Raw genomic sequence first — 17,037 nt, 5'->3', positions numbered from 1 at the left:
AAGCACCGCCAGCATTCAAAAGTGACCAAACCATCAGCCAGAAAGCTTAGGAACTGAGAAGTGTTCTGTGGTCACCACCTGCAGAACCACTCCTTTATTGGGGATGTCTTGCTACCTGCCTATGCTTTCCACCTGTTGTCTATTCCATTTGCACAACAGCATGTGAAATTGATTGTCAATCAGTGTTGCTGCCTAAGTGGACAGTTTGATTTCACAGAAGTGTGATTGACTTGGAGTTACATTGTGTTGTTTAAGTGTTCCCTTTATTTTTTTGAGCAGTATAGTATCTATGTTAAAGACTTTATGTGATTAAACATTATTATTTTCTCAGAGAAAATTTAGAACTTTAACATGGATATATTCTACAAAGCCAAATCATACTGTCAGATGAAAACAAAAAAGCACAAATATTTTGGTCACGGGTTGTTGAATATTTAATCCTTAATTTTGGACAATCATGCTGAGCTCAATAATGGTAAACCAGGAATGTTTAAAATGACAGTTTGTCAAACATATCTGGTTTGCTCATCTTTTATTTTTAATCTTTCAATGTTATGGTTTGCATACTTAAGCCATCACAGGAAATTGATGGCCTTTCCTTTTCTTTCTTAAGCCTCATGGTTTCCTACAACATCCATTATTCAGATATTGTAGGCATTTCAGATGCTGCTTCAAACATTTTTCTGAACCTTGATGAGTTTGCTTTTCTATTTGATGTTGCTGTGCCTTTCTTTTTTACTCTCTCTAGTTTAATTATTAATTTCATTTTTGGTGTGCTGTAATATAAATTAATATACCTATAGAGACATACGGTATACGGTATAGTGCCTAATTTATTATGTATTTCACAAATTATTGTCCCTATACATTATTAGTATATTTTTTTAAAGGAAGCTAACAATTTTAAATACCTCCCTAATAGCTAATATTGGATTCACTGTCTTGCGCATTGTCAGTAGACTTCTATTAGTAATCAGAAAGTCACGGCAATAGCTACCTACTAGAAGATAAAGGAGGCTTTTTCTGCAAGTTAGGTAGGATGAATGCAGTATGGCCAGATTAATTTTACTAATAATATGGACTTTACAAAGCCTAGGAAAAAATACCGATAGTTTACAGTGCTATACGTACAGATAAGTGTACATTGGTATTCCTTCCAAAAGAAATGGAAATCGCATCTTTTTATCCAGATTAATTTGTCCAGTTTGCTGATAATTTGCCAAAGTTACAGCACAGAAAAAAAGAATTACGGTAATAGTAGCTAGTTTACATGTACCCTAACCACATGTTTGCTGAGAAAGGCTCAGCTGTAATATTAAAGAAAGGGCCAGTGAAAGGGAGAGGCATTCACTCTTTCAAAAGAAATACTACCTTGGCACCTAGCGAGTAATAGGACAGAGAAACTATATGTTTCTTCCCATTTTTATAAATTTTCTACAGAACATTAAATATTTTAATTATTAATTATTTAATTGATTTAGCTTCCCATCTCGACAAATGACTTTAGGTAATTAAAGAGTATTAAAAAAAAATAAAGATACTTATAGAAAAATTAAAATACACAGTAGCCAAGAAAACCACAACAACAACCATCAACAAAGCCAAGAGACAGGTCCCTTCACACACTCAAAGTCCAGGGCAAAGCATAGAACCATGTTTCTAGATCTTCTGAACAGCCAGTATGGTTGGCTAATGTTTGGTAATCTTCAGAGAGATTGTTTCAGAGGGTGGGCAGTATGGCAAAAAAACAAAAGACTCATCTTCTGGACTCGCCTAGCTGCCATTCCTTAGCTGATGAGACCCAGAGCGCACCCTTCTTGGTTAAACCTGGAACAGTGCACATGTGACTGTGAGTAGAATCTCCCAGTTCAGGAACAGGTAACAACTGACATACAAGGTGTGCAAAAACCCTGCAAGCCAGGACTGCCAACTACTCTTTGAGCAAAACTTGTCAGACAAAGAAGGCACCCCTCCCACCCCAAATTGGATGCCAGGTCTGCCTGAAGTAGTGTCATCTCATTCAGAGACAAACATGGCATATCCCTGACACAAGAAGGCTAAATATCCAAAGCCATTCAGTCCTGCTTGGGAGGAGCTGAAGTCTACTACGCCCCATCCAGTGTGTCCATCCAGCCTCCATGCTCTGGGATAGGATGTCCATTGCATGACAACTAAGTAAAGCTGTCAGCAAACTGATGAGACTTCACCGCAGACTATTAGATGATCTCACCCAGAGGCTTTTGGCTGATATTCTGAAAAAGAACTTTTAGAAAACAACTAAGAAAATGTATTCAGGAAAGGATTCTTTTGACTATGTAATATTCTGTGATGCATTTGTTTCAAATGGTCTCTTTAGATAATGTAAATTAATTAAACATTTAACCAAGGATTGCATTACTTACTATCAGTCAGGTATATGAAAATATAGATTTGATTACAAGTGTTTATCATTGTGTGGCCATAGCTAAATGAAATTAATAGCGCAATTGCTTTACTATCAATTATCCAGTTGTCTTACCTCACCCAGATTCATAGCCTACTCTTTTAAAACTCATGTCTATGAATCAATTAAATTATTTCAACAACCACTAAGGCAGCTTCATAATCCATATGCTTTTTTCAGCTCATATTACATCATTCATTATCTTCCTTAATCAGCAAATCAATAGAGCCTTGAGTTTTTATCATTCCAATCCAGTAGTCTTCTGCTCAAGTTTTCTTCCAATATTTTTCTCTAACTTTTTTTAAAGATAAGCACAACACCATTAAGCTAAAATTTATTGGGTTTAACAGTTGCTTTGTTTTCATCAAGAGCTACTCAAACGTACTTTTTCTCTGAGAGATGTCATTTTAAAGCACAGAGATTACTTATGAACTGACAAATTTGATTCCATTTAGTTTCTGTAGAAAAATTATAAAAATGATATCCTTTATTTCCTTTCCAGTTCCCTGTACATATTATCTTCTTATAGCTCATCAAGTGCTTTTATGCACTTCACATTAAAGACTTTCACAACGTTAAGTGAAAATCTTAGAGAAAAAGCAATCATTTATTTGTTTTATGTATCATATTTATTATTATTATGGAAACTACAGCGTAGAAGATGGCTACCAAAATGAATAATTGAAAATTGCTTTGGCACCTCTGCCAGGCTGATTCTTGTGAACATTTCACTATAGAAGGTAAATTGTTGAAATACAACTGCCTTTCCTCTCCCATTGTTTATTGATTATAAGCTTTCTTTAACATCTTTTAAGTAAATTAATGCTTGCCTTCAGGCTCTGATGTACATTGACAGCTTTTCTTAATTATCTGTAAGTCAGCAAACTATTCAAGTGTATGCATAAATAAGAGAAGATAAAAATGTCTAAACTTTTAATAGCTTATTTAGGAATCACTATTATGTGTATATAGGTTATTCCTGCTCCCCACTCCTATAGACAAACATTATAACTGACAGGCTCAACGGGTTAATCTATATTGATGACAGTTGAAAACTTAAAGGAGAATACATTTATTCATTCATTTCCCACCTTTATTATTTTTTAAAAATAACTCATGATGACAAACATATCTATCATACCTTCTTCCTTCTATTTTCTCCACAACAACCCTGTGAGATTGAGTGGCCTGATAGAGTGTGACTAGTTATGCATATTTAATATCCTTATTCAGGCATTTGAAAAAATGGCAAAACTTTCCATGTGAGTGACATTGAAAACTATCCCATGCCCCGGTCATATATTACCTATAAAGTTGTTTAAAGAACAGTATCCACGCATTTGGTATAAATACTCAGTAATGAGTTGTTAATAAACAATGACTCCTGTGAAATTCCAAACTATGAAAACATATGGTTCAATCCTGACCAGTTCAAGGTTGACTCAGCCTTTCATCCTTCTGAGGTCAATAAAATAAGGACCCAGATTGTTGGGGACAATATGCTGACTCTGTAAACCATTTAGAGAGGGTTGTAAAGCACTGTGAAACAGTATATAAGTCTAGGTGCTATTGCTATAATCAAATGATCAAAAAATATTTTGAAAAAGTTTTTTTAATTTTTAAATGATCAAATTTTGAATGCTTGATAACCACGTGAATTTACAATTGCAGCATCTTGGGGTCATGTGATTGCCATTTTTAACCTTACCAGGGGGCAGAGCAAAATCAGTGGGGAAAGCTGGATTCAATTAATCACTGGGTGATTCACTTAATGACCTCAGTAACTTGCTTAGCAACTGCAGCAAAAAAGGCCAGAAAATTGGGCACAACTCACTTAACCACATGACTAAGCAATGGAAGATGCAGTCCCAATTATGGTTGAGGACTAAGTTGTAGAGAGCCAGTAGTTTTATCTGAAATATTGCCTATTAGAGATCAAGAAAACAGAACGCATTCATGTTATTCAAGATTTTTAGATGTTTGAGAAAGCACACCCAGAGAGAATGAGTAGCAATTTAGTTCATTTTTAGTTCATATTTTTTCATTTTTCTTAGAAATGAAAGAATGGTAGAAACTCACAGTACATTTCCATCACCATCTATATCATGCCCACTCTATGTGTAGTGGCCAAAAAGAATAGTCCTGAGGAACAGAAAGAAGAGCTGCAACCAAGACAGTGATGAGATAAAAGGAATTTGAGTCTAGTCTAGAACACCATTGGAACTTGAGTAAGAGTCTCAGATAAGATTCTCCTGAATTCAGACTTGCAAGATTGTTACTATAACCTTTCAATAAAAGTAGTATTAGCTTGCGTGCATTTGGGTTCCAAGTTTTTTCTACCTTGGAGGGCTGACAGCATTTGCTAAAAAATGGAAGTATGTCTATTTGCCCAAAGTTGAGAAACTCTGATTAAACAATGTTTTATCATCTCTCTTCAAAATCTCAGAAGAATTTCAAAATTCCTGAGCTGTTTCTTAACAGCTTCAACACATTTACATATCCATGATGAATTATTTATTTATTTGTCTAATTTACATAATAGTCCACCTCACAAAGCAAGTGACCTTGGGTGTGTGCATGTGTGTGTATAACTAAACTAAAACAATAATACCTTAAACATAATCATTATGAATTATTAAAAACATTTTAAAACCAGAAAACAAAGAAATAGTATGAACAGTAGAGTGTTACTAATAATGTCACCTCACTAGTTCACTCATTCCTTAGGGCTCCCAGTCTGCTGGCCTAACCAGATCTTGAGGATCTTCAGAAGTTAAAGAATGATGAGCCCATCCTTATCTTAAGGGGCAGAGATTCTACAACATGGTTGCCAGAGCAAAAAAGGGTCACTTTCTACCTGGTGCCCAATTAATGTAGCTCCCTGGATGACAGGACCTGCAACATGCCCTCTCTATTGGTTCTGGTGGGCTGGGCACATCAAAAATGGGAGAGGTGATTCCTCAAATAACCTGGTCCCGTACCATGTAGGGTTTTAAAGGTCAACATCAGCACCTTGAATTGGATCCAAAAACAATCTGGTATACATTGCATATCGCAAAGCAGAGGTGTAACATGTGTTCGCATAATTGCGTGTGCTGCTGCATTTTGCACGAGATTAAGTTTCTGGATAATCTTCAAGGACAGCCCCGTGTAGAGTACACTGCAAAAGTCCAACTGGGGAATGACCAAGGCGTGAGTGACCCTGGATAAGTCCTTCAACCTAGAAACAGGAACAACTGGTGCACAATATGATGCCCTCATAGCTGCAACTGTCACCTGCTCATCGAGAAGGGATCATGAATCCCCAAATTCCATATAGGGTCTGTTTGGGGCAGCGCAACCCCATCGAGTACCAAAGTTTGCAAAGAAATGGAGGGCCTTAAATTATGAATATGTACTGTTTTAAAAAAAAACAAATGAGGGAATACTATTATTCAGTGGGTGGGGGTGGCCCTTGCAGCACAATCCTAAAGTAAGTATTTTAATTTACTGCACATGTGTTTGGTTGCCAATTGCACAGTGGCAGATCGGACAGCACTCCAGAGGGCTGATGTCATTGCCCAGAGGATCATTGGTTCCCTCTCCCCTCTTTAACTTAAGAAAGTTCAAAACAAAGATCCATCTCATCCTGAGCACCTTTTTTTTGAACTATTACGATCTGGCAGATGGTACAAGATAATAAAAACAAAGACAAATAGGCTGAAAAAACAGCTTCTATCCTAGGGCTGTAACTATATTGAATTCTACTGTATAGTGCAATATTAATGCAATATCGGGTTTTCAATTCAATTGTATAGAATGTGAAGGATGTGTATTTGTGTTTTATTTTTATACTTATAATGTACGTTGAAGATGGCATTTAATTTCATTGTACGAGGTGCAATGACAATAAACTAAACTAAACTACACTTACATAGTCAGAAGAAAAGATGCTTCCGCAGGAAGCTTTTGTAATGTAATTGTTTTGATGTCTTTGTCTTGTTTTTTCATTTCTTTAGTGGATTTATATCTTACCTTTAATTCAGGAGCTCAAGGCAATATATATAAAATCCTTTCCTATAACTTTTCCAAAGTTACCACCCTACTCTCTGTAGTACCCTGAGCTAAGAGAAAGGGACTGGCCCACAAGCACCTTTGAGGGATGAAAGTGGACTTGCACTTGCTAGTCTTCATTACACCATGCTAATTCAGAATAATCAAGAAGAATTTGACATATCTGATAGCAGTGGCACATAGACTTATATACTGCTCCATAGTGCTTTACAGTCCTCTCTAAGCAGTTTTACAGAATCAGAATATTGCCCCTAACAATTTGGATCCTCATTTTACTGACCTTGGAAGGATGGAATGCTGAGTCAACCCTGAGCTAGTAAGGATTGAACTCCTGGCAATGGGCAGAGTCAGCCTGCAATACTGCATTTTAACCACTGCACCACATGTTTGCCTAACACTTGTTTCTACCTTTTTTTCTTTCCATAAAAAATGGATTAAGCAGGAAAGATGGATGATAATAGTCAGACTCAGGGGCACTTGATCTGAAAACAGCATTTCTCAGACTAAAGTCATATATTATGCTATGGTATGAATGGAATAATCAACAACTGATTGTTATACTATACTTTCGATAGCAATAGCACTTAGACTTATATACTGCTTCACAGTGCCTTACAGCCCTCTCTAAGCGATTTACAGAGTCAGCATATTGCGCCCAACAATTTGGGTCTTCATTTTACCCACCTCAGAAGGATGGAAGGCTGAGTCAACCTTGACCCTGGTGAGACCCAAACTGCCAAACTGCTGGCAGCTAGCATTCAGCAGAAGTAGCCTGCAGTACTGCACTCTAATCTCTGTGCCACCGTGGCTCTTAATCATTTAGAAACCACAATGATTGACTCATACACTATATTAAACTAAGGGTGAAAGGTGCCATTGCACAGGCATGCCATAGTACAACACTAAAATGATGTTATAAAATGGTTGAAGTCTCACAAGATTGCCCTATCTTACATGATTTCAGCATTCTTACTCTGAATTCTTAACAGGTTTTGCCATTCTCATTTGAAAGTCTTGCACAATGTTCAATAAGATTTTCTTCCAAATAAATGTATGTTAAGATCTTAACAGATTAATGTTAACCTGTTAACAAAAGAATGTTAACAACATTCTTTTATTCATTTATAATCTGAGGTCACCATCAAATAAGTCCTTTTCCTCTTCTCTCAAAACATTCCTGACAGTTCCACTGGATTAAATATGACCAGAAGGGCTGACTAAATCTACTTCCGTCAAAAATCATTACATCAAAAACAGAACCATGCCAACATTTCCTCTAAAGGTCAGAGACATTTACACCAATGCCAAATCAAATTTGTATGCAAACCATGTCTAAACAAGGAACAACACTGACATAAGAAGGATGTAGCTGCCAACATTCATTATAATTATGAACTTAACAGAAGTTTACAATTTAATTAGCCCTGTAGTGATCCAAGCAATTTCATGTATAAAATAAAGACTGCATTTAATATTTAAGTATTAGTCAATATCAGGAACAAATATTCATTTATAAGTTCTGAATCCTGCCTTCCCTAAAAATCAGTATTGTTGGACTGAATATTCCCAATAATATAAAAAGCTGCGTTTCCCCAAGTTATTTGCCCATTTAGATACTATCTAAAATGAATATGCTTTCCTTAAAGACCTTTAGTCTTGAAAAAGTCTTTTGCACTGAAGCAATTAACTTTGGAATAGTAATATTCCAATCATGGTGAACATTTATCTCTATGGTCACTGAGATGACATCAACTTAATGGCACATAATCAATCAATCAATTGTATTCAAAAGAGAATACAGTATTGATGCAGTTCTTCAGTTGCAGAAAATATTAGCCTTATTTTTATTTGTTTGTTTGTTTGTTTATTAAATTTATTTGCCAGTCATCTCGCAGTTCAGGCAACACTGAATGGTTTTGTCTGCCTTTTGATCCCTTTCCTGGAAAGGAAAACACTACTGTCCCTTGTCATGTGTTCTTCACCCCATTACTACAAAACAACTGTGGTGAGATATTGATGAGATCAAGATGAATTTGGAGGAAAAAACTAGGTTATCTCAGTTCATAAAAAGTTTTTCAAGATCCGCTTTAAAAGAACAACTGTCACAAATCTCTCATTCCAAGAGCAAATCCTAGATCTGAAGAGGAATCAGTGAGGCCTGGATGAAACAGACTGATGACAAAATGTTGCGTCTATGGATGTGCACGTCATCTAGATATTATATTATACAGATAATGGGTTTTAAATTCTCAAACTATGAAATACAAAGGAAAAGATTTCCAAAGTTCAATGCACAAAATGCAGAGATGTATGAAATGCCATGATAAATGGAGAAAATATATCAAAATGACAAAACTCATACGTCAGAGATGAAAGCTTGTTTTTCATTCATCATTCCTTTAACTTTGGTTTAAAATCCACCAAAGCATTTTCTTGAATTCGTGTTAAGATAAATTTGTGTTTTTCCAGAATAAATGGGTAATCCAATTTTATAACTCTTGGCAAAAATATAAATATAATGGCATCAAGTTTACTAATAGGCAATTTTAAATATCTTTTAAAAGATATTAAATCCATATTGTAATAGGAATGAGGAATGAGTATTTGGCCTACAAAGGTCAAAATTTGCACCTGATACATTTCATATTTAATAATATAATTAAAAGTAGCTGAAGTTAAAATTTGGTTTTACAAGTGTTTTGTAATTCACTTAGAGTGGAGGCATCCATTTAATAAGAATCAGGAGATATAGAGAAAAAAATCTCACAGATATGCACCCTGATCTTATCAACTGACATGACCTCCTTGGAAGGGAGGAAAACAACAGTGCTATTGGAATGTAGGCATTTTCAAGAAGCTTATTTAAATAAACAAGATGAACTAGGATGCCAGTTTAAATAGAAATATAAGTAGACAAACTAAGGAAATCATGTCAGAATGACAATCCATGAGACTGCAATTTTTTTTATTTCAATAAGCAACCTAGCATTTCCAAAGCATTGGGGAAAATATTTCCAATCATAACATATAAAATAAAAATTTAAAGAAATAGTTCACAAATTGGGGTTCCTCAATTTTTTAGGAACCAGAAAAAGCTTTCAGAAGGAAATAAGAAAAAAAGAAGAAGCATGGATGCAGACACATGTCCATGTATATCCCATTATACCTAAAGTTTCATATCCTCAGTCCTGAGAATGCATCCATCTCAGTACAATTTCATTTGTGCCACCTTAGGAAATGAAGAGAATGCTCGTGGGCTTCTCATTTCTTGGGCTAAGGGCTTTGTCTGACCAAGTAAGGGCAAGTGCTGAAAGCAACAGAATAAAAGAGCTATGTTTCAACGTACACTATTTTAACAACATAAAATCAATTATTTTATCAATTAAATTGGATGAAATGCACAACAATTCTTGAATCAATGTATCTCAAATGGGCTAACTTAAACAATGCCTCAAAAATCTGGGATCATGACTCCCATTGGACTGAAATTTGGCAAAGGTATGGCAGCTTCAGCACCGCCATGCTTTCTGAATACGGTTATCCCCACCCTCCTTCCCATTCCCTCATATTTCCCTCTAACTCTTGCTCCCAATTGGCCAATGGCAAGGATCAATGGGCACTGAGTGGAAATTTGAAATCTCTTCAGGGCAATGGCCAGAGAGGGAAATATGAGGGAGTGATTCAGCTGCATGTCAGCAAGGCAGTCTGGCTGGGGAACACTGGCCCTCTTCCCTCTGTAGAGGGAGCGGGCCTTAGGGACATGCCAGGATGGGGAACAGGGGATACAGTTTTCTTTGCAGTCTGCAGCTCTCTTGGTTCCCCCTCCCCACAACAAAGTGGCAGGCAGTTCCATGGGTCAGAGAGGAGGTTGAGGTGGAGGCTTCATTGGGGCTCTCTTGAAGTGGTGAGAAGAGAAACAGTGCAATCCTATATTATATGTAGAAAGAAGAATGATCCAACAGGACTGTCTAGTTGTCTAGTTACAGTACTAAACATGGCACTTAACATTTTTTCATACACAGAGGAACAGAATCTGGACCGCTTAATGTTGCCCCCTAGGGGAAACTATACTACAGTTAGATTGTACCCCTAAAGGTGATGCTGAAGATTGAACCTTCTTACAAATCATAATTCATTAACTGTCAATCACAAAACGCACATGAGGATTATCTCCATGCAGGGCTTTAAATTTCTGATGCAATATGTATGACCTAATTTTTTACTTGTTAAACCACTAGAAAAACCAGTGTCCTTACTAGGGATCTAAGTTAGGGTAGCAACCTCTTTGAGACCACACCCTAAGATGTTCAAATGCTAGTTTTTGCATGCCCAAAGAGATACCCATCCACACACATTTAACTACTGTATATACTGAGTATAAGTTCAGTTTTTCAGCCCATTTTTTGTGCTAAAAAAAACCCTCGGCTTATACTGAGTCAGATTCCCTCTGAAAAAAAAATGGTGTGAGATCCGGAGCTGGGCAGGCGCTTCCTGCTTCCGTGTTTCCTTTGCAACTTTTAAGCATGGGGGTAATCGGAAGCAGAAAAGTTCTTGCATGAGGATATGTTTTTTTTTTTTTAACTGTTTTTAGGGGGGAAGACTCACCGTCATGTGAGAATGCTCAGACACGAAATCTATCCGCCCGAAAATAAGTGTGTGTGTGGGGGAATTTAACAGAGGGAAGATGTAGGGAGAAGGCAAAAAGTGACGGAAGATCCTTCAGGGGAAACTGAGGGGGAGACTCACCCTTGGTCCAGATGAGCCCCTTCTCGCCCTAAGGAAGCAGAGGCAGCCAGCAAGGGCAGGCAAGCCTCGCTTCACAGACTCCGTCCGTCCTCACTCCCACCCACCCACCCACCCAAAGCCAAGGCGCCCGCAACGGGCCGCCACGGCAGCAACAGGCAGTTCCGCCCGGGCTCCGCTCAGGTGTCCGGCTGGGGCTGTCGGGAGTTGCTGCCGCCGTGCGGCCCCAGTCCTGCGCCGCTCGGGAATGGAAAGGCAAAAAAAGGAAGAGCTGCGCAGGCAGTGCTGAGCGCAGGCAGAGAAGGAGGAGAACAGCTGGCCAGCCGGGAGGCCTCCCGTGCTGCGAAAAGAGGGAGCCAACTATCTCCGGCGCCCGTCCTGCTCCACACGCTGGCTGCCTCGGACTTGCCGGGCCCGGCACATAGAACAGGGCGGTGCCGGATGTTGGAGAAGCCGAGCGAGCCGGGATCATTAGCCGCTCTTTTGCAGCACAAGAAGCCTCCCCCAGGCAGAGAAGGAGGAGAGCAGCTGGCCAGCTGGGGGGAGGCCTCCGTCAAAGGCGAAAGAGGCAGCCAACGATCTCCGGCGCCGTCCTGCTCCACGCGCTGGCGGGTGTTGTTGCTGCCTCCTGAGGGAGGGCGATTCTGGGCTGCGCGATTGGGGACTTCGTGGCTTTGGGTGGGTGGGTGGGTGGGAGTGAGGACGGACGGAGTCTGTGAAGCGGGACTTGCCTGCCCTGCTGGCTGCCTCTGCTTCCTTAGGGGCGGAAGGGGCTCCATCTGGACCAAGGGTGAGTCTCCCCTCAGTTTCCCTGAAGGAGATGTTCAAATGCTAGTTTTGCATGCCCAAAGAGATACCCATCCACACACATTTAACGGTATATTGGAGATCACTCTGAATCCATTATCTGAACCCAGAATTAAGAAGAAAAGGTAATGTAGAAGTCACAGTTGTAAATCATAATAGCTAGGCAGCTAACTGGTGCAATATATATGGATCTTATAATACCTAAAGTGAAAGATTTTCAGTAGTTGCTAATTGTTTTCAAGCACAATTTAAAGTTAAATGTTAAAAGCCCTATATATGGTCTATATGAGGGACCACATGTTCGTTTATGAAGAACTATATAAATGGTCAACAAAAAGACTCATCTGAAGTTGTTCCTTTCTCCAGCATGGGAGATAAAGATTTCTTGAATTGATTCTAGGCCGGAAGCAACTTTTTCACTTAACAAAATTTTGTGAAAAGACACATTTGCAAATTGCAGCTCACTTCATCAGATGCAAGTTTCTTGGGACTTGCATTTGCTTCCTATTTTTTTTTGCCTTAAAAAGGAAAGCAAGATGCATTTGTTTCACAGATTTTAACCACCATTTAGTTTATTTACTCCTTTTATTTCATTATTTTAATGTTTGTTTTTGGGGTACTGTATGTTGTTAACCAACTTAAGTACTCAACAGAGTGTAAAGACAGACTATAAATAATTTTTCAATGCTTACTGAAGCACATACAAGTTTAAGTGCAACCAGCTATTTATATTTTAGTGTTGTTATCTAAAGATATATAGCTGTCAGGAATTGTTTTGGCCAACTAGCTTATCGCAAATCAATCTTATTGTTGTATGCTGTGCAGAGTCTGGTAAAGTAGGTGGCCTATAAATTATGCAGTATGAATAAACAAATAAATACATTTCATGTGGCAGGAAAATAGTTCATTTAATAAAACTGACTATCACTTTTTTAATGAGATTTTTGGAAATGATCATGCTTGTGGTATTTTAATATTTCTAATATTATTATTAAGACTGTGTAATACTTTGGACTCAATCTCCAAAAGGTGTTCAAGAACAAAATATAATTACCACACCTTCATGTGACCAAACATTTTCTCTTGATCACAGGACAGCTACAAAAAATAATTATAGGAAAGATGTGGTTGTTTTAAAGTATTGCAAGTGATACTTTCATATTCCTGTGAACTCTAAGGCAGGGGTGTCAAACTCAAGGCCTGAAGGCCGGATCTAGTTCGTGGGGTGCTTAGATCTGGCCTGCAGGGCTGCCCTGGAAACAGTGAAGGACCAGGCTGCAGTCCCTATGTCAGTTAAAATGGAGCTTGGGGGGGGGGGCACAGGTGGCGCTCCTAAGCTACATATTCACTGGCAGAGGGTTACAGGAGGCCATTGCAGTCAAAAATGGAGCTTGGGAGCCCATTCTCACTGGCAAGAGTGCTCGGGCCACTACAGGCACCTCCAACATGAGTGATATCGAGCTGAACATACCCATCCTGGCCACGGCCACCCTGGCCCCCTGATGTGGCCCTAATGTGGCCCTCAGTGAAATCAAGTTTGACACCCCTGGTCTAAATGATCTTTCAGAGATAAAATCTGAAGCTCTGTACAGCCCCAGTTTATATTTCATTTTAAATGTACTGTTTTGACGTCTGCTATTTTGACATTTAAGGGGTTTGCAATCATTCTCTTTTTAATATTTATTTTGTAAGGAAAAGAAATTCCCCTTAACTGTAAAACATTAACAATATAGATATAATTGACTTTTTTTAATATAAGCAATTTCATAAATTAAGAAACAGTCCTCATTACATTTAGAAAATATATTGTATAAGTGCAATTTGCTCGTATCAGGAAGTCCCATGAACACATTTCTTTAGTTATAAATCTGATTTCTTAGAGTTTAAACAGACAAGTCAATTTGTTCAACTAGGCAGCAAACTTGGACAGTTCAATTACTTAAAATGCACCCACGCACATACACATCTGTAATTACTAGCACTTCTGCAAACATCGCTAAACTTGCACACAAATATCAAAGCACCACTCGTTAAAAAGAACTAACCAGCAAAACTGGAAAAGACTCACATCCATGACGCAGAAAAGGCACTCCCTCCATTGGGTATCCTTAAAATGTACTAGATTACATGCTGAGTAAGGATGAAGAGCATCAGGCTGGTTTCATACATCAGATTATGGTTTGCTGAATCAATCACACTTGGCAAACTTCCTATAGAACACCGCAACAAACAAGCAAATCACAACATGACAAAGCACGATATGCAAAGTGAACTGTAATCTCTCTCATTACCTGAATGGGGGACTTGGGATCGACAAAACAGATTCAAATTAAAGTACCTGACAATGGGAGATGGAATTTTCCTTCTAATTAAAAGTGTAATACAATTGGTTGCTTATTTAAAAACACCTGATGCCCTCCCTAGGGTGTTCCACTGCACACTGGATTGCTGAAACAAAGACAGTCTCTACTTTTAAGTGGAACTTTCTCTGCCTCTACAAAGCTTAGCTTTTCTAACTGCTTTTATTAGCTCAGTTAACCATAACTGTGCTATACAGACATTTAGGGGGGAACGGGACTTTTTTTTTACTCCCATACAAATGCAAAAGACTTTGCCAACATATACCTCACCAGATATCTTGCTATTTTAAAACTCATAAGAACGGTCATGCAAAATTTAGCTGATTTGTAACTTAATTCCCATAACCCTGTTGAATCACAATATACTTTATGATGTAAAGTATCCATTTAGAATGGATTAGATCAGGGGTGGGATTCAAATTTTTTAACAACCGGTTCTGTGAGCGTGGCTTAGGTGGTGGGCGTGGCTTGGTGGTCATGTGACTGGGTGGACATGGCTTGGTGGTCATGTTATTGGCTGGGCGTGGCCAACTCAGTATCACTCACATCGAGGCACACATCTCCTCGCCTGGCCTCTCATGACTGTGGGGATGTTCCAACAGTCGTAAGTGTGAAAAATGGTCATAAGTCACTTTTTTCAGTGCCATTGTAACTTCAAATGGTCACTCCCCACAAGCAAAGTACCAGCAAAGGAGGGGGAAAAACCTCCAGAGACGTTCCTGAGACATGAAGTCTAGTCCTGCCAAGAATGTAATAAGGGTTAATGGAGAGACAGTTTCTGTAAGCAACACCAGAATGTTTCCTTCCTGCCTTCTTTACAGGATTAGGCCAATAATTTCTTTTAACAACCAGTTCTCCGAGCTGCTTAGAATGTTAACAACCGGTTCTAGCGAATAGGTGCGAACTGGTAGAATCCCATCCCTAGATTAGATCTGTATGCAAGAAAGCAGTTTTACCATATTTCTTCTTAAGGATAGAACATACAAGAGCTCTCCCTGGCTTTAGGTACCAGTGTGGAAATACATCTACTGCAAAGAAATCTACATGTTCATTCCTGATCTGGCAAGTGAAAATAAAGTTACAGTCAATAAACTCATCTGTCACTGTTAAACCCAATAAAGGAATGTCACTGTACTTTAGTCACAGAATTACCCCATCGGTCCCTCAAATTCCCACAAATTGAATCAATGACAAATTGTCAAGTTTCCTCCTCAAATTCATACATTGTTTAAACAAAGGATTTTAAGACTTATAAGTGACAAGGACTTGTGAAATGACAATGATAACAACCTGATCTGTATTCTACTGCATTGTATTACAGTATTATAATTAATAATTTGGTTTGAAATGATCTTGAAAAATATGGCAGAATTGCTGATCTTGGTAACTATCGCCTTTTCTGTAAGCTGATTGCTTTCCATGGTATTGCTTGATAAATTAGTCTAATCTTTTCAAAAAGAAAGCGTGTTCTATAAAATTACTCTAATCCTGTTTATTTCCCTTTAGCCAAGTAATTTCTGTGACAGATTTAGTTGTTGTTTGTTTTTCAACCTTATAAAAATGGTAAAACAAAGCAAAAACAAAAGGAAGGAGAAAGCCTAACTGTGTTCTAAAGAGATACCTTAACGCTTACCTTAGTTATAAGATTATAGTCCATGATAAGCAATTAGGCATTAGATGTGCAACTACCTATCTAACATAAATAATGCCTTCATTTCACCACCATGCTTTTGTGAGGTTTGGTGCTAAGAGGCGTCAGGAAAGTGATAAGCCTGAACAAATCCTACTCCCTGACACCACTGCTTAGCTCTTAATTACAGTTGGGGAGACAGTTTGCAATTTGATTCGAGAACGAGAACAGCCTACCTGATGACAACACGAGACCAAATATAACCTAAAGGCTGCACAGTTGAACATTTTAATATCGTTTCTAAAAAAGATCAAAGCAGCTAGAACATCTACTCCTCCTTCCCTTTGCTTTGCTAGTAAGCAATCACCTTCTGGGTAAAAGCGGTGGCAATGCTTTCGGAAGGTTGCAGTTGCAGGTTTTAGCTATGGCATTATTTTAAAAACTTCAAACAAGCATTGAAATTACAGCTTACAATTTGAGTGAACTTCTCTATATAGGAACACCAACCCATTCAGTTTATATTGACATCTGGCAATTCTACATTTCCCAACAATGGAAATACAGTAATTTCTTGAATATTCAGAATAGAGGTTGAATTATAATTCAGGGGCTAGGCCAGAGAACAGCTTCTTCTCAGGGTTTTGTACAGGTAGTCTTCGACTTACAACAGTTTGTTTAGTGACCGTTCAAAGTTATAACAGCACTGAAAAAAATGATTTATAAAAAAAGTGATATATGACCGCTTTTCACACTTACAACCATTGTGGCATCCCCATTGTCATGTGATCAAAAATTTGGTTGCTTGTCAACTGGTTCATATTTATGAAGTTTGCAAAGTCCTGGGATCATGGGATCCCCTTTTGCAACCTTCTTGCAAACAAAGTCAATGGGGAAGCCAAATTTACTTTACAACTCTGTTACTAACTTAATAGTGTAACTGAAGTGATTCTCTAAACATCTGTGGCAATTAAAGTCATAAAATGGGACAAGATTCGCTTAAC

General features: G+C 38.2%; 1 protein-coding gene across 7 annotated transcripts in view; it reads right to left on the bottom strand.

The window, feature by feature from the left end:
* The window catches only part of ZNF385B (zinc finger protein 385B), a 279,989-nt gene that overhangs the window by 95,575 nt on the left and 167,377 nt on the right, over positions 1-17,037 (bottom strand). For 2 of the 7 annotated variants that reach the window (XM_087949652.1, XM_087949653.1), the window contains exon 2: positions 14,115-14,256. The exons of the other annotated variants lie outside the window; for them this stretch is intronic. In XM_087949652.1, the coding sequence (XP_087805778.1) occupies positions 14,115-14,145 (31 nt within the window). In that variant the 5' untranslated portion in view covers positions 14,146-14,256. The remainder of the gene's footprint in view (positions 1-14,114; positions 14,257-17,037) is intronic. 7 annotated transcript variants of the gene reach the window in all.

Source organism: Notechis scutatus, chromosome 1, assembly GCF_049901735.1.
Source record: "Notechis scutatus isolate UNSWTSFEM ecotype Mainland chromosome 1, rNotScu1.2, whole genome shotgun sequence".
Taxonomy (NCBI): domain Eukaryota; kingdom Metazoa; phylum Chordata; class Lepidosauria; order Squamata; family Elapidae; genus Notechis; species Notechis scutatus.
Note: the sequence above shows the minus strand (reverse complement) of the source record. Positions and strands in the feature narration are given on the sequence as shown.